This window comes from Drosophila subobscura, chromosome O (assembly GCF_008121235.1).
Source record: "Drosophila subobscura isolate 14011-0131.10 chromosome O, UCBerk_Dsub_1.0, whole genome shotgun sequence".
Classification (NCBI taxonomy): domain Eukaryota; kingdom Metazoa; phylum Arthropoda; class Insecta; order Diptera; family Drosophilidae; genus Drosophila; species Drosophila subobscura.
In genome coordinates this window covers 21,224,574-21,244,432 of record NC_048533.1, presented here as the reverse complement: position 1 = coordinate 21,244,432, position 19,859 = coordinate 21,224,574, and the positions used below count along the sequence as shown (strand labels likewise).

The 19,859-nt window shown below is 47.1% G+C and overlaps 1 protein-coding gene across 1 annotated transcript; it reads right to left on the bottom strand.

Moving 5' to 3' along the window:
• Positions 1 to 1,428: 1,428 nt before the first annotated feature.
• Positions 1,429 to 5,542, bottom strand: LOC117899168 (homeobox protein engrailed-1). Its single transcript, XM_034809027.1, has 2 exons — positions 4,459 to 5,542; positions 1,429 to 1,928 (listed from the first exon to the last, which is right to left on the bottom strand). The coding sequence occupies exons 1-2, from the start codon at positions 5,540 to 5,542 to the stop codon at positions 1,489 to 1,491; spliced, it is 1,524 nt and encodes a 507-aa protein (XP_034664918.1). The 3' UTR covers positions 1,429 to 1,488.
• Positions 5,543 to 19,859: the final 14,317 nt, after the last annotated feature.

The following is a 19,859-nucleotide window of genomic DNA, read 5'->3' as shown; positions in this document are numbered from 1 at the left end:
CTTTTAAGTTTTCTTTATCGCGGCACATGCGTTGCATTGTCACACATTTGGAAATGAAAATAAATTGCTTTTAACTAAGTTTTCGGATCGGGATGTTCGATCTGCATCTCATGCATATTGAAGAGGTTTCCCGAGCTACTTTACGAACTGTGAGAGACAATCGGTCGAGCGGTTTGTCTTGGCCTGGCTTGGACCAGTTCTCCAATCGGTCGGCATCATTAGCAGCGGAATTGATAGCTTGATTATTCAAATGATTAACAAACGATCAGCGGATGGCTTGGCCCGGCTTGGACACAGCTCAGCGGAGTTCGTTTGGGCATCGTGTGGGGAGAGCTCGCGAGATTGATGGCGCACTTCAGTTTAGGAGGGCTCGCAGGTCATCCTCGGTCCACAGTTCGGGAGTGAAAAATGTGTGCGCCGCTGGCGATGCTGCTTACCTTTGAACTCTGCCGCAAACGGTAGCCGCAGCAGCTCTTCGCGGCTCGCTCCCCCGCCGGCCGTTCCAGTTGGGAATTTATGAAAATGATTGCCACGAAAATTAATAAATATTGAAATAATTTCGAGTAAATTTCATATGCAAATTGGCGCCGTGCACAAATCTGCAAAGACGGGGAAGACAGGCTACGCTTCGACTCGTTTTCGATTGTGGCAAGTGATTAAATTAATAATTAATTTGCTTTAATTTATGAATAACGGTTGTAAATAATCATTAATAAAAATTAAAAAAGATTTCTTTTATTTTAAGGCTTTGTGAATTCCGATTCTCAAAACCCAATACTGAGACGGAGATCCAACAAAATACGTAGCAACATCATTAAGCAGCTGATCAGATTCGGCGGCAGAGAATATTCAAATTCGGAATTTGAGAATTTCAATTCAGAATTGAACTCACCGACAAAAGACGGAATGGGGGGAATGGTGGGGTTCGATCATTGTTTGCTTAAATATGTTCAAATTTATTGACAACAATTTGTGGTCTTTTGTGCTTCGATTTTTGTGTTGTTTTTTCTTGCTGAAAAATATTAATTGGAGTAAAACAGATTTCAACCTTTCAACGCTAATTGGGCGGGAGACTGTAGAAATTTTAAATGCTCTTTGGCCCACAGTTTGGTGGCTCTGAAAAGAGCCTTTTGGTTGTGTGTTCTTATCGGTGTGGTGTGTGGATGAGCTTTGGCTCGGTGCTGCAGACTGGCCCTGCTCCTGGCTGTGGTGCTGATTCTGGCTGGCCAACAGTAACCTTGTTCCTGGCTGAGTTACTCTGTGGCGCTCTCTCAGCTGCTGGCTGGCCTTACACGTTGCCTTTGCCCTTTGTATTCGGCCGCGGAAGAGTGTCAGGTTGTCCTTGCACTTCCTGTTGGCCTAAGCCCAGTGCTGGGTCGACCCTCGCACTCGACTCAAAATTAAACAAAATACTCGACTCCTCGTTGCTCACTTTCTGTACCATTTATCAGGTTGCATATGCGGTTCTATGCGCACCAGGCCGCGCCTTCATTTGGGTGGTGCACCGCCCATGGCCGAGGCAGACGATCCCGGCACCTGAACCGTCACCATGCCCGCCGCGGCAGCAGCTGCAGCCAGTCCCACCATATCCGCCTCGTGCATGGGCTTCTTCTTGAGAATGCTCAGATCGTTGACGTTCTCCAGGAAGGATTTGTGTGCGGAGAAGACCTTTACGCTGTCAAAGTCCTTCTTCAGCTCCTCAATGTCGCGCTTCTGCTTGGCGCGTCGATTCTGGAACCAGGTGATGACCTGGGCATTGGACAGTCCCAGCGAGGCGGCAATCTCATCACGATCGGCTGGCGAGAGATACTTCTGGTAGAGGAAACGCTTCTCCAGCTCAAAGATCTGATGATTGGTGAAGGCAGTGCGGGACTTGCGTTTCTTCTTGGGCTGCGGCCGGTTCGAGAAGATGTCCAAATGGGATTTGTCTGCAAGAGAGCGAGAGAGAGAGAGAGAGAGATGGTTAGTTGAAGTCGACTTAGAGTTGGTGTTGTAGTTGGCATTTGCCAAACCGGTTGCCCCCCGACTGCTGCTGCTAACAAGCGGCTTTCGCCTTAAGTTTTAATTGCCGGACGGGGCTCGGGCAGGGCCAAGCGTTAATTTAAATGCCAAGCGATTGATACATTTTAATAATGCAATTGGAATGGCAATTGCCATTCCGCTTTCCCACAGACCGGACACCTCAGCGACTCCGAGCCGTATAATTTGCAAGTTGATTGATTGCGCGAATTGTGGGCGTTCATTGAGTGTGCGAATCTAATGACTTCACCTGGCCGAGTCTTATGCAATCTGTGGAGCGTTGCTCATTTGTCTCGTTTGCCGTGTGATTTATAATAATTATTGACACCTACAAATCAGTTTTAAGTGCCACACAGTACGCTGATTAATGAGCCACTGGCCCATACTTAAAATGCATTCAGCTCGAATCTGTCTGTTCGAAACTTGCATAACATTTCCTGGTTCGCAGATACAAAGTCTCGACCAGGAGCGGCCCCAATCAAAGCTGCAGGCCTCCAACGAACATCGGCATAAATATTTGTATTTATTGAATATTGGCCAAGACCGGTTCGACATCCGATGGTTTCACACCCATTCCGATTGCTTGTCAAACAAACTAGATCAACATTAAAAACTAATTAAATGCCCGCCAGCGTCAGCTTCAGACTCTAAAATGAATGCCATATGAATATGAATACGGGTGTGCGTGTGAGTGTATGAGTGTTGTCTGGGTTATTCGGAATGCAAACGCATAATTTGGCCATTCGTTATCTTGTGAGCGTTTTGTAACCCAAAACCCATTAGGCACTTGACTGCCTGCACGCCTCTTCACCGCTCTCTCCACTCTCCACACTCTTTCTCTTTCTCTGTTTTTGTTTTTATCAGAGACTCATTAAGTAATTTCCCTGACTTATCTTTACAGCAAGGAAAGAGAAATGTGCAGGGCAGGCCAGGCCACTTGGGTATCCTTTCTCCGTCCCTCTGCCCTCTCAGGTGTCCACTTACAGCGCACAAATACTCGTAAATTATTGCCTTAGTTAGGGGGAGTTTTGTTTTGGTCACATTTGTCATGGGTGCCCGGGCTCAATATGTTCAAATATGGTTATGCTTCAGCTCGAAATCTGATCGATTTCCCTGGAATCTACGGCAACAGTTGGCCTCTGGGATGGTTTTATGTATTAATTTTGGCGCTAGTACTGGGAACTCCAGTTGGCACCCAAGGCGACAAGTTGTCTGGGCAGGTCAAGGGTCATTACATGCACAAAGATTCGTAGAGAAGTGGGAGGCAGGAACTATCTTTAGTGAGTGCCAAAGATATTAATGTGCACTCGCGCATATTTATGGGATTTCCGTTGCAACTGCAACTGGCTGCTCCTCCTCCCACTCCGCTGATTGACTAACGACAACTCCCCAAACTCATATCTGTTCATCGTAAATATTTCGTCTTTGTGTTATACAATATTTGATAAACAGTAATATTTATATTTTGTCTTCTTAATGCTGGGAGAGAAGAGACAGCCAGCCCAGAGACTTATACAACAACCGGGTGTCGCCGCTAATCGCTCTTTCTGTATTTTAAAACATGTTTACGACCGAGACTCAGCTGCTAGCTGAGACTGGGGGCCAGAGTTTGTCGGCCATTAGTTTTGAGTAGCAACAAATGGAAACGGCATGTTAATTGTTCAATGAGGAATATAGCAACAAATAGCAAACGCGATTAGGTAATGCACACGCTGGGGCGCTGGAAAATTTGTTGCTAATCGCTGCAGAATACACGACACTGCGAGTAAGTACTAATGCGGACAGTTGAAACTATTAAACATTAATTGCCATGAAATCACTGGCTAGCCCCCTACAGGGGCTGCATTGGGGGGTGTGTGCGAGAGACAGTAGATGCTTAAAACGCCCACTAAATGCACTCGAATTAGTGTCAAACTTGAACTGTGACTTCATTTCAGTAATTCCAGGCAGTAAATGAATTGTGTTCGAAATTGCTTTCTCTATTGAAATGTGTGCTAGAGTTCGAGAAAGTTCTCTTCAATTTTTCCACACAATTCTTATAAAGCTCTCCCCTTTCCTCCAGCAATTTGTTTCTGTCTGTGGCGCATGCTGCTAATTAATTAAAAGCCCAAAATCGAATCGGTTAGGGGAATTTACATATCAAAAGACCCCACTCAGATCGATTGACCGGAGACGTGGGGAAAGGCGATCGGCTGGCCGTTTATTTCAATTAAACGAAATACGAATGAATTTGCTGCTTGATAAATGGCAAACATCATCCAGTAATAAGCTAAATATTCAGCTGGAATTTCGATATCGCGATACGAGAACAAACTGAAGGCTTTTTGTTCTAATTAAGAATCGCATAAATTCATTTCGATAATTGAGACATTTGTCAATCGCAGACAGACAGACAGAACCTAATATTAATATTAATACGTATGGCAATTGTGGACCTACCTTGGGACTCATCGAAATCCTTGGTGGTCATCTGGAACAGTGCGTCCAGCGGTGTGCCATTGGCCTTGGCCTTGGCAGCAGCGACTGCAGCAGCGTTGCCTCCACTGGATGCGCCTCCCGTTCCACTGCTGTTCTGTGACGGACTGGAGGCGCTTGCCGATCCAGCTGAATGGTGGCGCTCACGTTCGGCTGCCACCTGAGCAGAGGACTGCGGACTGTGGCTGTGGCGGGCAGCAGCGGCGGCAGCAGCAGCGGCCGAGTCGCGGGAAATCTCCGGAGAGCAGCAATCGCTGGCCGCGGAGCTGGAGCGGTCCGAGCCGCTCTCCGAGGGAATGATGTCCATGCCCATGTGGCGCAGCAGCTGGGCCTGGGCGTTGAAGTGCTCCTGCAGCTGGCGGTGGTAGTCCAGGGCCAGGCGCTGCTCGTAGTGGAGCAGGGCCGAGGGAATGAAGGGGCGCACGGGCATGGGGCCGAGCAGGTGATCCCAGGGGCGTACAATCTGTGCTCCGGGCAGGAGCATGGCTGCCGCCGCCGCATGGTGGGCATCCAAGGGCTCGGTGCGTGGCTGGAGGAGGCCAGAGGATGGCCGGTTGGCAGGTGGGGCCAGCAGTGTGGCAGCCGGCGGTGGCGACACCGACTCCGAGCGCTGCTTCTGCGAGTGCCCCAAAATGTCGGCAATGGAAAAGCTCTTGACACCCTCGATGGCCGACTTGGTGGTGGTCTGTGGCTGGCACTCGGCGGCAGTGGGTGCCGGAGCCAGGGCTGGTGGACTGGGCGTGTGCTCCCGCGGCTCCGACGAGGAGGAGGACATGCGCAAACGCTTCAGCGGCTGAAAGTAGTCCTCCGGCAGACTGCCGACGGCACCGCGTGTGAGTCCAGCGGCAGCCGCTGCTGCGGCGGCGGCATGATGTTGCATGAGGAACTGCTGCTGCTGCAGCAAGTCGATGGTGCTGGCACGCGGATGGTGCAGCTGGTGGTGGAGGGCATGCGGATGATGCTGGTGCTGGTGCTGCAGCTGCGTGGGCAGCGGACTGGGAGCTCCTCCGACGGAGATCTCCGATTCGGCGGGGCTGGCCGGGCGCATGGTTGGAGGACAGAGCATCTAAGCTACGGTCTGGCGGGTATTACTTGTCACTTTGGTATCGCTCAAAGCACTAAACTGTGTCTCCTTCTTGCAGGTGCCAGAAGCGACTGATCTGATTGCACACTGATTCGATTGCTACACTTGGCGTTTACTTTCGAACTGCACGGCACGGGACGTATCTCGATTTATCTCTGTGAGTCTCTGGGTGTCAGGCGGGTGAGCGATAGACGATTAACGAGGGCAAACGACGACGACGCTGATCCAATAGGAGGACCTCTCAACTCGACGTTCGAAATAGATTTGAAGATTGGTTCGCTAACTAGACACGTCGATATTTCTTCAGTTCTTTTGCTGCCCGCTTCGCTCCGCTCCGCACTGACACGCTCTCTTTCGGTCTCTCTCGCTCTGCCGCCCTGCGTCTCTCGCGCTCTGTGTGCGTGCTGTCTCGCTCTGTTGCTCAGCGTCTCTTTAGCATCTCTCTGGCTCTCTCGTCTCTTCGTTGCGTCGCGTCGTTCGTTTCGTGTCTCGTTTGTCGGTGGTTAAACAACAACCCAGCACGGCGCGGCCTCGGCAATCAAATCATAACTGCACAACAAGCGGCAGCGTCGACGTCGTTTCTCTCTCACTCTTTCCTTCTCTTTGCGAGAGAACCAGTTTCCCATTAGCCGCGTGTGTTAGAGTGAGTCGGTTGGCCTGATTCACTATCTCGCTCTTGCCGGCCTGTTCAGCACCAATCGGCTACAGCAACAAAAAAATAGCAATGGTGGAGTATACGTAACGGTAATTATGGCGTTCATCATGTGGCCGCCGTGCAAGAGCGAGACAACAATAGCGACGCTCCTCAGCTTGTAACGAGACTGTATTTAGTATTTTAGTCGTCGTCGCTGCAAAGTTTTCACAACTCCAAAAGCCAACAGAGGCCATGGCAGAGGCCGTGGCAGAGTCAGATCCAGAGAGCTGTCGTCTATGCTCCCCGGAACCACCCTTCCCACCACCCCCCGCTTAAGCATAATGACGATGACCCGCACCCAACAGAGAGCCGTTCCCCTGGAGGCAGCCCGCGTTTAATTGTCAAGCGTTTGCAATTAATTTGCTGCAAGAAAAACGAACCATTAATTTGGGAGAAAGACAAAAAAAGAGAAACAATATCACGAGTAGGGGAAATTATATAAAAAATGTGCATAATTTCGAAGACATTTGGAAATTAATTTGGCTTCGTGGAGCCATCTCTTTCGATGGATGGATGGATGGATGGATGGACTTACACTGGATATTGATTAAGTGCAGTCTTACTTAATTGAGACAAATTGCTTGGATATTGTTTGTTACTACTAATTGTTTAGTTATTGCTTAGTAATTGTTTAGTTAGTGCGATAATGAAATTTCGTAGCGGTTTATGGGTGGAAATTGTATGGCTTGTGGTTCTGTATTCAGCGGTAAAAATTCTACTACACCAGAGCCGACGGCTTTTTATATTTTAGATGAAATTCCAATGCGATTGTTTAACCATTAAAAGATAAGCTCAGGGAGCTTTTACAGCTACAAGCAATGTCTTCTGTTTGGAAATATTAGTATTAATAATTTCGAAAGGCAATATTCCATGTTTAATGATTTAAATTGGTTTCTACCAAAATTTGGCTGAAATTTAGCATCGGATATGTACTTGGTCAAGCGAAGAGTCAAGGGAAATATGTAGGGGACTTCACTATTATGTATTCACTATTGTTTATGGTAAAAATAGTAAATATATTTGGTAGTATAACCTAGAAAAATAACCTTGTTCTGAGGATAATTACTCTGCAATTATTTTAATCAGCAAAATAAATAAATAGACAGCGAATACGACGCCCGAACACACAAAAATGTTCACTAGCCCCAAATTATTTATAGAACTTTGATAGATTTTTGTCCCAAATGTTATCCATTGTACCTATGTAACTCACAACAATTGCCTAAATTTAATACATTACGTAGCAAATGCTAACTCAGCACCCAATATGCTCCTAGACTTACAAAAATTAGGAAATTCTCTTTGTTTTATGTTTTTTACTCATCTAATCAGTCTCGCTGGACATCGTGCAGCAGTTTGACTTTAAGCCAATTTGCAATTGTGCACACATTTTGGCCAACTTGAAATGCTGACACGTACAGGCCCAAAACAACAAACAAATCTTCAAATCCTTTTAATTGAAACAAATGGGAATTGTTGCAACAATCAGCAGAGAACAAAGGCCACAGCAGCGGCAGAAGCAGCAGCATCCGCAGAGGAAGAGGCAAAGACGGCAGCACAAAAGGCGTCAAGGCGTCTGAAGACAAAGGGCAAAGGTCTATTAACAAAAAATCGAAACTCGAAGCCAATTGCCGTCGCAGCAGGATGCTAAACGAGAAAGGAATCAACGGCGGCGGCGGCCCCGGCGACCACCGCAGGCTCAGCGCTCGACTTTAGCCACAGTGGGTCCCAGCTCGACATGGAATCCATCCCGGTTGCTGTTCCGTATACCCGGCAGCAGCAGGCAGCAGGCAGCTACCTGACCTGCCTATTGATAAGGACTAATCACACAAATATTTGAGCATTCGGTTTTGTGATTGAGTTTCGCCGCAGTGCAGCGGCCTGGAGCGGCGCGTTTGATTCCCCGAGTTTAGCGCTTCTGTATTTTTGGATAATTCTAATTTCTTCTCTATATAGCATCTCGGTCTTTGTTCTCGGCGGCTATTAGTGTATCTATTAGATACACACGCATGCTGCGTGGGAAAAGCCGCGGTGTTAATTATGCCCCCGTCGACCAGGTCCTTGAGACCTTGAGAGTCGCAGTATCCTTCAAAGGGAAAGTCAATTTACACCTGTGGCCCATGCTGTGTGTGTGGCTTCATTCACACGCTGATAAACTGGAGCCCCTCTGTCGGTCGGTGAAAGTGCAAGGAAAGGGTTCATTAATATTCAAATGCGGGGCGACGATTTCATTGATTTATCGTGGCAGCTGCCGGACAACGGCAACGCTCACCGCGGCAGCTGATACACCCGGAAATGCTAAATTTTCTATAATTTAGATGGGAGCGTTCATTGCCTGATAGCGCCTAAATAATCGCTGCAAAGCTGTTTTAGTTGGAGTTTGTTTTAAGCGCCGGCAAGCCATGAATCCCGCCCACATTTGGATTAGCCGCGCAGCTAGAGATGTGTGTGATAAACGATTGTTAACGATAGTTTTACATCATTTGAACCAAGCTACGAATTTTAATAGAGGTTTGTAATACCATGAGAAGCTATTTATATTTTTAGAAATTTATGTAAATTCAGTCCTAAAATATTTTTGCTGCATAATTTCACTTTATTTTCGTCTTGTCGTGCCGCCATCCATAGCCTACGCCCAAGTCTTTCAAACTATGCCTGGAGGCAGTGCAACCGGTGTCATAAAACTTACCAGCAACAACAATAAGTTGACTATAATTGTCAATTAGCAATCTTTCAACAGCAGCAGCCCCCTCCCAACCATAGTCACAGCTTCCACAAATACTTTTTTTTTGTGGTGCATTTTCTGGCTGCTGTGATTTTCCAGCCTCGAGCAATTTGCATATGCCACGGACTGGTGTGGAGTCGCTTTCGGTTCACATTTACAGCTGGGGCGAGCGCGACCCACGCAGCATTGACACATGCCCGTCACTGCCACTTCCACTTGATGTTGTGCGGCAGATAGAGCAGCTTGTGGCGCAGATTGGAATGGATTGCCATTGCCGCTTGGTAGCATATCGAAAATTGTATTACTACCGATAGACTAGACGATAATTATGGATTGACACGCCTTCAAGCTGCACCGCTTCGATTTTGGGGTGTGTTCGTTTGACCCAAAAAATGGGTGGAATTCACGAGGGAGATTTGAATCAGAGATTGACTGGAGTTTGATTAGAAAGGAATTGGATATTTGATTAAATATTTAAAGTACTAATATCGGAATTAAAGGAGAACTTAGATTATATTTAGTAATATTAAATAATTTTCGAAATAAGTGGAAACATTTATGCTCCCAAATCAACTGCGATTTCCGCAACCAATTCGACAAAACGTTCGACAATATAGCTTAAATCTTGATTAGCCAAGTTTTAGTCATTAGTTGAATGTTCAGTCCATTGTCCATTGTCCATTTCTATCCCCTGACCAGAGAATCAAAGAGAAAGTCCTACGAATTAAGCGTATTGTGTCGAAAAAAAGAAAAACTCATCGAAGAGGAAAGTAGTTAGGGCCAAAAGACACAAAAGACACTTGAGCTGGGGCGACCATTAAACATTGCCAATTTCACAGCAATCATCAGCATGGCCAAGAAAGCCCCCGTGGCCGAACAAAAGGTGGCCCAGAGGGAAAAAGTAGCAAAGCGAACCACTAAGCCGTTTAGGGGGGCCACCCACAAAGAGTGCGCTGCCAACCAGAGGACAGAGTCAGAGTCGGATCGGAGTCGCCGTAGCTGTCAAAGACCAGGGCACTCGGCCTGCTTTCCGGGCCAAGCTTGGCAGCAATGTCAGGCCTCTGCCGGTGCACGCTAATCAAGCCAAGAGCTAAAAGCCAAACCAACAGCGAGACAACAAATCAAACGCTCGATGGATAGCACCAAAAACGGAAAACAATGAACAAGCGCATGCTAATTAAAGCGATGCTCAAATTGAAATGTTTAACTTTTCCATCTTCGTTTCTATTTTCGGGTCTTGTGCTTTCCGTTGTCTACGATTTTTGGGGATTTTCTTTTAACATTTTTTGTGTGTGCTTTGACTTTGGCTCTGGTGAGTGGGCCAAGCGAACCGCAGCAGAGCAGTTCGATCCGGGCCGACAGACATACACTGAGGAAAAAGATAAGGCAAGGGTTAATGCTTAATGGAAGTTGAAGGATGGAGGAGGCAGAATTGAGAGTACACCCATCTAGAATGCATAAAACAAGGGACATGTTCCTATCATAAATATTTATATTTATTTTGCCATATTGTTCTTCAGATGATGTTCTCCGCATTCTGCGTGCATGCCCAACACTTCCTACCGAGCTTAATGCTTCAATAATCTTATATTAAACTGCTTATTTTCCCTCAGTGTCGCTGTCGCGTCTCCACACGTGAGTGCCGTGCCACACGGCGTATGCGCGCTACGTGTATTCTGCCGCTCTGTCAACATGGGACCCCATGCTCCCCCTGCGAGCCTGCGGCACTCTCGTATTTACATGGGATGTGGAGAGAACTGTTTGGATACTTTTTCGACTGAATGCCGCACACAAATATTTGTGCGTTGGCTTCTTAATTGAGTTAATAGAGTTGGACCGAGAGAGTGCGCGTGGCCGTCCGGCGTTGATTTTGACCGACGTGTGATAATTACAATGCTGCCCCAGCTGCGGCGGCTTTGATGAGGCTGTCGATGTTGCTGCCACTAAAGCTGAAGCTGTTGCTGATGCTGCCGCATGGTGGCTGGTTCAAGGTGGCGGCCCCTTTGTCTTTGACTCTGTGCGTTGGCCGTGCTCAAACAAACGGTTCAGTGGTTCATTTGGACTGCACTTTTTTTTCGGCTGCCTCTCGCTTGTTTAAATATTGAGACTTGTGTTTAACATAATTAATGCGAGTGGAAATTACAGTAGCTCGACCACGACCACACCACACTGACTGACTCACTTCTGGGCGCACTCTGTGGCAGAGGAAATTATGTTCTTTCTTTCTGCAGCAGCACAGCTCCAATGTAATCAACATTTGCATGCACAAAAAGAAGTAATTATATGACCGCGCGGCTGTCCAGTGACGTTGAGGATATGCTGTACAGAAGGGAAAGTATAAGGACTTCAGGAAGAGCTGACTGAGAGCTTCCAAATGGAAGCTTAAGCTTCAAATATGCATCCAAATATCTTCCACTTCAGCTACTACAGTAAGGGTATTCCTAGGCCATCATCTACTCTGCTCTGCTCCTTTCCATTGTTGCTAAAAAGCCCAAGAGACCGACACAATTACACCGTGGAAGCGGGGCAGCGGCAAAGGGCGCACGTATGAATATCAAATCAACTACATTGCAGTTAAAAAGCACATTTCAAACACCTTTGAGGTGCATTCGCTCGTTTGGTGGTCCAGAACGCCCCGAATAGCATTAAGGGGGAGAGCGGGGACTGTGGCTGTGGCACTGGGGACCACATTGCTTGATTGCCGTGCGCCTCTCGAGATGACGTTGCATTTGCGATGGAGACGGAGCTGGAGAATCGGCTCAGAGCCAAAGTCGGGAGAGGTAGGCAGGAAGCGAGGAAAGGTTTTTTCATCTGGCTTTTTGTGTTCTCTTCTCTCTCTTTTTTTTTGCGAGTTCATATGTGGAAGCAGCCCGTAACCCTCTTCCGCTGCGCTGCTAAGAGGAGCCGCCGAACTGGCTTCAGGTCCGGCCCCATCATGATGAGACGAGATGAGACGATGATGATGCTGCGGCTGCGGCGCGTTCTGGTTCTCGTTGCACGAGCAAAGGGAAGCAGCGATGCAACAAAGAACTTGCAAGCTGGAATCTATTGCTCTTGCCCGCTCTCTCTCTCTCTTTGGAACCCTCTGCCTCTCTGCGTCTGTGTCTGTTGCTGTGTGGAGCTGAGCGCCATCTCGTTTAATGCCTTTAAGGCGTGACCATAGTATTTTATAATATGAACTGATCAAAGGATGCCGACACGTTTCAACTGAGCCGCCAGAGCCGAGACGACTCCAGATTTGCGCGCTTCGTTCTTGGCAAAAAGGTTTGTGGCTGGAGCAGGGTTGGAGCGGAGACTGTGGAGACTGCGGAGACAGCGTCCAGCAGTCGGCTGGCTACAACTGCAACAATAACAAATTGACCAAATCGATTTGTTGGCATCGCTATCGCTGGGCAGCTCTTTGGCCCTGCCAGCAGCAACTTTTTGTGGCCGGTTGCTGGTTTTTCCTTCTTGTGGCATTTTCATTTAATTCTATTGCTCATTAACTGCATGAGTGTGAAAATGGCGAGTGCCTGACAACACCGGAAACGGGGCTGAAAGTTTGTCCGCCTTTTGGGTTGGCTTCTTGGCGCATGCGAGATGAGTGGACACTTTCGGGTGGCAGTGGCAGTGGGAGTGGGAGCTGCCCACTCGACTGTGCTTGAATTTATGTCATTTTAATGCAAACAAATTAAATGATGGCACTCGAGTGGAAATTAGGGCAGGCCAGGCAGTGCCCAAAAGGGTTCCAGACGCGTTACGAATGCGGCGTATACGTGATATTGCCAATTGGGGTGGTTGTGGCTCGACTTGGACTGCTTCAGACTGCTCTGTTCCAGCGACAGCCTGCTCTGCTCTGAGCGTCATTCACTTCACAGACACTGCCGATGTCACACTTAATTGAAAACTCATTAGAGCCTCGGGGCAGGAGCAGCTCGAGTGGTCTGCGGGCAGGAGGAGACAATAAGAGACTGAAACTGTGACTGGGGCAGGAAAAAGCCAAACTGATTGCCAGCGTGAAATCGCCAGCAAATGCAGCTGGGCGATAGAAATCTGCAGCTCATATTTATGACTCTATTATATTCATGAGTGGCTCCGGTCGGAGGGGTGAGTTTTTCCCTCGATTCCTGCACCGTTTACCGTTCATCAGTTGCGATTGAGGGTTTGACTTGGTGTTGATTGTCAGCGTGTCCAATGCGTAGCAGAGAGTGAGAGTGAGGAATTCGGCAGAAATTAATAAACAATGCACATCGCACTTCGCACATTTTGCAGTTCCATCAGATGATACCAGAGACATTCCCAATTGGACTCAATTACGGGGCACATGGAAGCGGAACCATTAGGAATGTAATTATTAATTAGAGGCAGGAACATCAGGGAGGAAGAAGGGTGGATAAAATTGATTAAATATCTCATAAATATTAACATCGAAATTATACATAAATAAAAGTCATTGAAGGTTGCATTCTTTGCTTGAATATTAATGTTTTTAATGTATTTATTTATTCACAATATGTGTAAAATATTTCCACAAATGTAAACCAAGTAAGTAACACCCTTTTCCATTCCTCTTCCCTTTTCCGATGATGTACTTCCTTCTCCTCTTCCAAATCCGACTGCCCAAGCAATATGTCTTTCCGTTTTTCTCCCACTTATACCGGATTTGCATTTTCGGCTTCCTTTGCTCCACTACCACACTTCACACTGCACCCCCACCACACACCCCAGCACCACAAACATCCGCCTCATCATCATAGTGTTGGTGGCACTGCCATGTCTATGTCTGAATGGCCTGCCAGGCTTTTTGCATTTATTAATTGCCTGACATGTCCATTAATTTAAATCAATGATATTTTTTCGCGCTCAAGTGCATGAAAAACCTGAAGTTCTGCTGCACCATCGCCCCCACGGGCCACTTTTCCGACACAGTCCGTTCCCGTCTCGCCGCCTGGCAGCAATTAACATAATTTTACGCAAATTGCAGCATAAATCTCCTCTTCGTTTTTATATTTAGTGCCATTCGTTCATTTCAGGCAATTAAATGTGAACGAAATTAAATGTTGAGCATTGAGTTGGCAAGCAAGTTCAGCACGGGGCACGCCAGCTAAAAGGGAAGAGTTCCTGCGAATAAAAATAATATAATAAAATTCATTATCAAGCTTTAGAGCATTTTTTAAAATATTTTATATCTTGTTTTTATTTTTTCTATTTTTATTAGTTGTCTATTTGCTTGCATTTTATTTATTTATTTATTTTCCTTAATCTTTCATAGCAGTGTCTCACGTTGCCTCACAATTTGTTGCCATTTTTCGCATCCAGCGACTACATTTGACAACTTATTTACGGATATATCATTGCAATTTATCTGTTGTGATGGCAGCAAATGCAAATTTAATCTATAATATATTTTATGCAGCTAATAAACTGTGATTAGTGCCATGTGGCCAGCCATTTTGATCGTTATAATGAATTTATTATGGCCCAGTCGCAGTCTACGTTTGATGTCGGCTTTCGTAGCTTCTAAAGTAAATAATTAATTAATTTGATTAGTGGATTTTTTTAATTTAATTTAAAATTCCGCTCTGGAAAGAAACGCTCCATGAATATTCATTGCCGTAAACGCAGTCATTTATCTACATAAACATTTTAATTTACAGCCGACTTTTGGCTCTGTTGCGATTAATTTTTGATGATTAGTTGGTTATTTATTTGCTCGCACATGATCTCGATAGCAGATAGCGAAACTGAGCGCGATCAATCAAGGGAGAGGCTCTGCTGCTCATCGAGCATTCGATCATGATGTGGCAGGTCTCTCCTCTGTGCACGTGTGTGGCATTGCGATTGATTGCCATCAACATCAACGACTGTGTCCCGGAACAAATCCACAAATTAAGATTTTTGTGTGCTTTAATTAGCAGACCCCACGGCCAGGGCGGGGCTCCTAATGGTAACCTATTCTATGCCGATTCCCACACCCAGATCCAGTCTGAATCTCCCTTTCTGGGAAGTGTTGTCGCTCAGGTCTCAGGCAGGGGCTTCAAAAGCGCCGTCGCCTTGGTCGCCTTAATATTTCCACGAAAATTCCGTTTCTTAATGAAAATATTGTACATGAAACAGAAATAACCGCCACAGCCACCGTTTGGAATCAATGCAAACAAATGCCAGGCCCATGGGCAGATCGAAGATCTAAGAATGCCTCCAGCTAACCTCCTAACTAGCTACCGTTTAATTTTTATTACGCCCCAAAGAGGTGAGTGTGAAATCGTCGGCGCGTTTTTATGATTCACAATCCCTTTGATTCTCTTCGCTGCCTCCTCCACGACGATCCTGTTTGACGTTTCCATTCACACGCATTTGACAAGTGCCCAATCGAAGGTGCAGGGATTGACCTGAACTCGGACTGGGACCTGGTCCAGGAGCAGCTCCAAAGGAAAGTGTGTGAGTGCGTTCTTTGCTTGTGGCCATAAAATATATCGAGGGATCTTGACTTTTGCCTATTTTGACGTTTATAAATTTCCAACAATTTGTTGTTCTTTCGGGGACTCTGTCTCTGTGCCTCTGACGTAATGCTGATGGAGAAAGGTTTCTTTTCCGTTTGCTGAGTGTGTGGGAACAGAACATGTGTCGCTCTCGCTCTCGGGATCTTCTTCACTTTGATTGCTTTATTTGTTGTTTTAGGCTGGAGGAGAGGGCGTTGCAAGTGTGTTTTGATTGTGTTGCATTGTAGCTGTAGTTATGTAATTACTTTGCGCATTTTCCACGCTTCTTTGGTGGCACTTGCATCCACCGACTTCGCAGCCGTCACTCAGTCAGGATGTTGCTCATTTTCGCCACTCGGCGGCGGCCTCTCAAAAGTCAGGAAGTGCCTCGCAGGAACTGGGAATCGGTTTTCAGTTAGTTGATTGAGTGGCTGCTATCCCTTATCCCTTCCCGTTGTCTCTGTCTGCTCCCCGGCTGGTTTTAATGTTTACCGCGAATTTATTTAGCTGATATTTGTCTGCTTGTCGACGATGCGTGTCGCGGGAGGGGGGACTGCCTCTTTGATGTGCCTCTGGCCGGGGCTTTGACAGTTATGCTAATGATACTTGTGTGGGGATTTGGGGGCGCTGCAGAGTGTTATTGCCCCGAATGACTGACTTTAATTTGACAGAATTTTGCATGTCACTTTTGTCGCATTTCACATGCGAAATCCATGCCACAGATGTATCTGTATTTATGTTTGTAGCCTCCCAAATCGTGTCGTGTCGTGTCGCTGGCTTGGCGGCGTCTTGAAACGCCACTCATTTTGCCACTTCCGCTGGCGTCCTACGTTCGAGGTCTGCAGAATGTCATGGGAATGTGAAAAATATCACATTTGGTGGCAGCGGCAGCAGCAGCTGTCCCAGTCCCTCCCTTTCTCTCTCTGTGTGTCTCTGTCCTCAGAGGAAGAGCTTTTTTCAGAGTTTTATTTGCTGGCTGGCTGGACTACTGCTTGTGCCACACCGCATTGGCATGTCATTTGGGAGATGCCGCGCGACTACCTGCCAATTACCTAGCCATATCATTCTAGGCCCCGGCCAAGCCCAAAGCCACAGCCACAGCCACAGCCTGGTAGGGCGACCACCAAGCTAGCCGCGTCTAACAGCCCAGCCGCGCTTTGATCTTTCGCCGTCTGGCCAATGGCCAGGCAATGTGATTAAGCCTGCTTTGCGGCACACACACACACTATCTGTATGGGGCACTCTCACTCACACAGGCAGCACTCGTGGGGGCTCGTTACCTCTCTCCACTCGGTGGTTGCCACAGAGAGGCTCAGAGCCTGTTTTCGCTCGTTATTCTCCACTTTGTACGCCTGTCTGCTCATTTATCAAAAGCTACGCCGAGTCGACTGACTCCAAGTTGGAGCCACAAGACGCAGTCCGAGTGCGTGTCTCTCTCTCTGCCTTTTGGCTGCTCCATTGGATGCGTTAAGCGGCTCATATCTGCGCCTCAGTCTCATTTGGCTTTGAAGTTCAGCGCAGCGGCCTGATTGGCCCAAACGTCTTTTAACTGACTTCCACTTGGGCAGCCACAGCTTCGGGCCCAGCCTCAGTGCCAGCTCCAGCTTCAGCTTCATCTTCTGCTGCTGCTGCTGCTGGTTCATTAGAAAAATGACGGCTTTGTCTTTTTTATGGCTTACTTTAACGCTTCGAAGCTGAGCTGAGGCTGAACTGATCTGATGTTGCTCTTGCCCTCGCTCTTGCTCTTGCCCTCGCTGTTGGTAGTTCTTCTTGTTGGCTTAACTCATTTGGCCGCCAGGCCTTTTACCCATTAGCCATAATGGCTACATTGCCACCTGTGTTGCACACACACACACACACAGATTAGGGTTGAGTGGCCCTTGGACTGCTGCATACCTTGGGGCGTCATCTTCCAGTTCATTCCATTCCATTCCATTTGGTTGTGCCCCATCATTTTGTCACATTGCACATTACTATTGATGTTTGCTAATGCTAATCTTTCGGCGTCTTTCAGTTTGTACACAACTTTTGCCATGCCATGGGAAATCATGGCACCAAATCTTGGGAAAGTTTTCGATTCGTTTGCATTTCTATTCGCTGCGATTAGGGCAATGGCTGTGGGAACAGCTCGCAGCTTCCGCAATGCCAAATTCAGACTAATCATGCCAATAATTTATTGTCACTGCAGTGCAAAAGCCAGAAAGCTGCGCAACGAATTCAGCTCAATAAACTCTCCCCATAGAACCCTATGGAACTCCCCCCATGGCACAACCCTCGAGGGTTGCCCCCCCCAAGGAGTAAATAAAAGTCAGAGTCAACAAATCGAAGGCGATGATACATGTGAGTGAGCAAAAACTAATGGATTGATTTATGTATTATCACCTGGAGTGAAGAAATTTATTATGTGCCCCAGCAATAAATCACGGCGACACTTCTCTCTACGTGTGTGTGTGTGTGTGTGTGTGTGTGTGTGGCGAGACAGAAACAGAGAAAAAGCGATGAAAGTTTTGCGCACAAATGGAAAAGGGATAAGAATTCGCCACGCTCTAGCCGGGGGTCGGACTGGGGTTTGGTCTGCCTTTTTTGAGTAATTAATGGCACCCAGCGGTATTTTGGCGATGAGACAATAAAAATATGCTTTCCGATTTGTTTATCTTTGGGGGTCGCTCTCTGGCTCTCCCCCCCCCTCTCTCTCTCTTGTTGTCTCAGTGGGTGTTGGAAAATTAATTGCTATCATTAACAGAGAAAAATCTTCGAGGTTGGGGTGTTTAGTCCCAGCATCCGGCAGTCAGGATGTAAACGAAAAGTAATTTGAGATTTTATTGCTTCCGCGTTGAAAGCAGTTGAATGATTTTATTCCTTTTTTGGGTCTCTCCCCCACCAACTAATGGAGATTAATTTTTGGGGCGTGATTCGGGTGTAGGCAGATGGGAAACGGTTGTGAGCGGCAGACCGCTGATAGGGCATCGATGGATCTGGCGGAAGGATGAGCCTGGAGCAGACAGCGCCTGATAGGGCATGGATGGATTTGGGCAGAATGACTGGGCAGTGGCAGTGTCAGTGGCGGGGAAAGCCAGGAGGCAGGGGCAGCAATTAACACAGTGACGCCACATTTTTCGCTCCGCTCATCGATTGTTGTAGGGAAATGTGTAAATTAGCTTAAAATTTCAACAGCAAATACTGCAACGCCCTCGAGCGTGGCAAGGGGAATGGAAATGGATGGCAATGGAGATCCATATCGATATTCAGAATGCAACGATTCTCGATTCTGTTCTCATGAAATTTGAGTGCCGGGATTTTTAACACAATTATAAATCTCTCTCTCTTCTCTCTCCGGCGTATTAACGCCTAATTGTGGCCGGGCTAAGCGCGGCACCTGTGTGGAGGCGGCACTGATCAAAGCTAGGACGAGGCTAAAGGACGAATCTCTGCCTCAGCCTCTGCCTGTGCGCGATTCTTCACGCTCAGTCGAGCCGAGTGTAGGTGTGAAAGGCACTGACCAAGACTAAAGGGCTCTGGGACTGGGTCCATTAGCCACCAACGCCGAAGAAGGATGAAGGATGACAAGGACCAAGGACCCAGGACCTACCTTGCGCTAACTACGTGTGCATAATGCGAGCCTTCAGCCTTTTGTGCCGATCTGTGGATTATCACACGCTTTGTAATGAGTTTTCCCGACTCTGACACCGACCCAGACCCCGATCCAGACCTGCAGGCAAACCTGTGCCAATTCCTATTCCAATTCCCTTTGTGCAGAACATTTGCTACGCATTCCCCTCCAGACAAAAGGAGCTTCACACCAGCGAGTCCAAGGATTGTTCCTGCATTTGTAAAGCGTCATTAACACACGCGCTGACGCACAGGAGAGCATCAACAAACCAGTGGAAAAACAACAAGAAGAGAAGAAAAAGTAAATTAAAGTAAATCGAATTAAGTGGACTGCCATTCAATTCTGTGCCCTGGGCTGTAATCGGTGCAACGGCACGGCTGGCTGGAGGCTTTGTTCTCCACTGTCTGCTGTCCGCTGTACGTCTTCGATTCGATTGGATGGGATTTGATGTGTTTGAAAAATTGAATTTTAATTTGCCACACAAGACGCTGCCCGCCTAAAAGGTTTCCACTTTTAGCCATTTTCGATAAGCGTGAACCAATTCGAAAATTAATTTAGTTGATGGCTTCCAATCCCAGTCCCAGTCGCAGTCCCAATCCCTCTCCATATCACTGCGTGTGGCGTTGCACCAGAATCAGTGGGCGCTACTTCGGGCAGCTACTATGTCAGATAACTAAATGAGGGAGAGAGAGGCTTTGGCTACAAATTAGTTCATTTTCCAAATGCATTTGGGCCTGAGGAAATTAGTAGAGAAAAGTTGAGATTAGAGCAGAACGCTCAACTCAATTAATATG

Coding starts and splice junctions, on each gene's coding strand:
- LOC117899168 (XM_034809027.1), bottom strand. CDS start 5,542: ATGCGCCCGGCCAGCCCCGCCGAATCGGAGATCTCCGTCGGAGGAGCT. Junction 1,929..4,458: donor GGATTTCGATGAGTCCCAAG/GTAGGTCCACAA, acceptor GCTCTCTTGCAG/ACAAATCCCATTTGGACATC.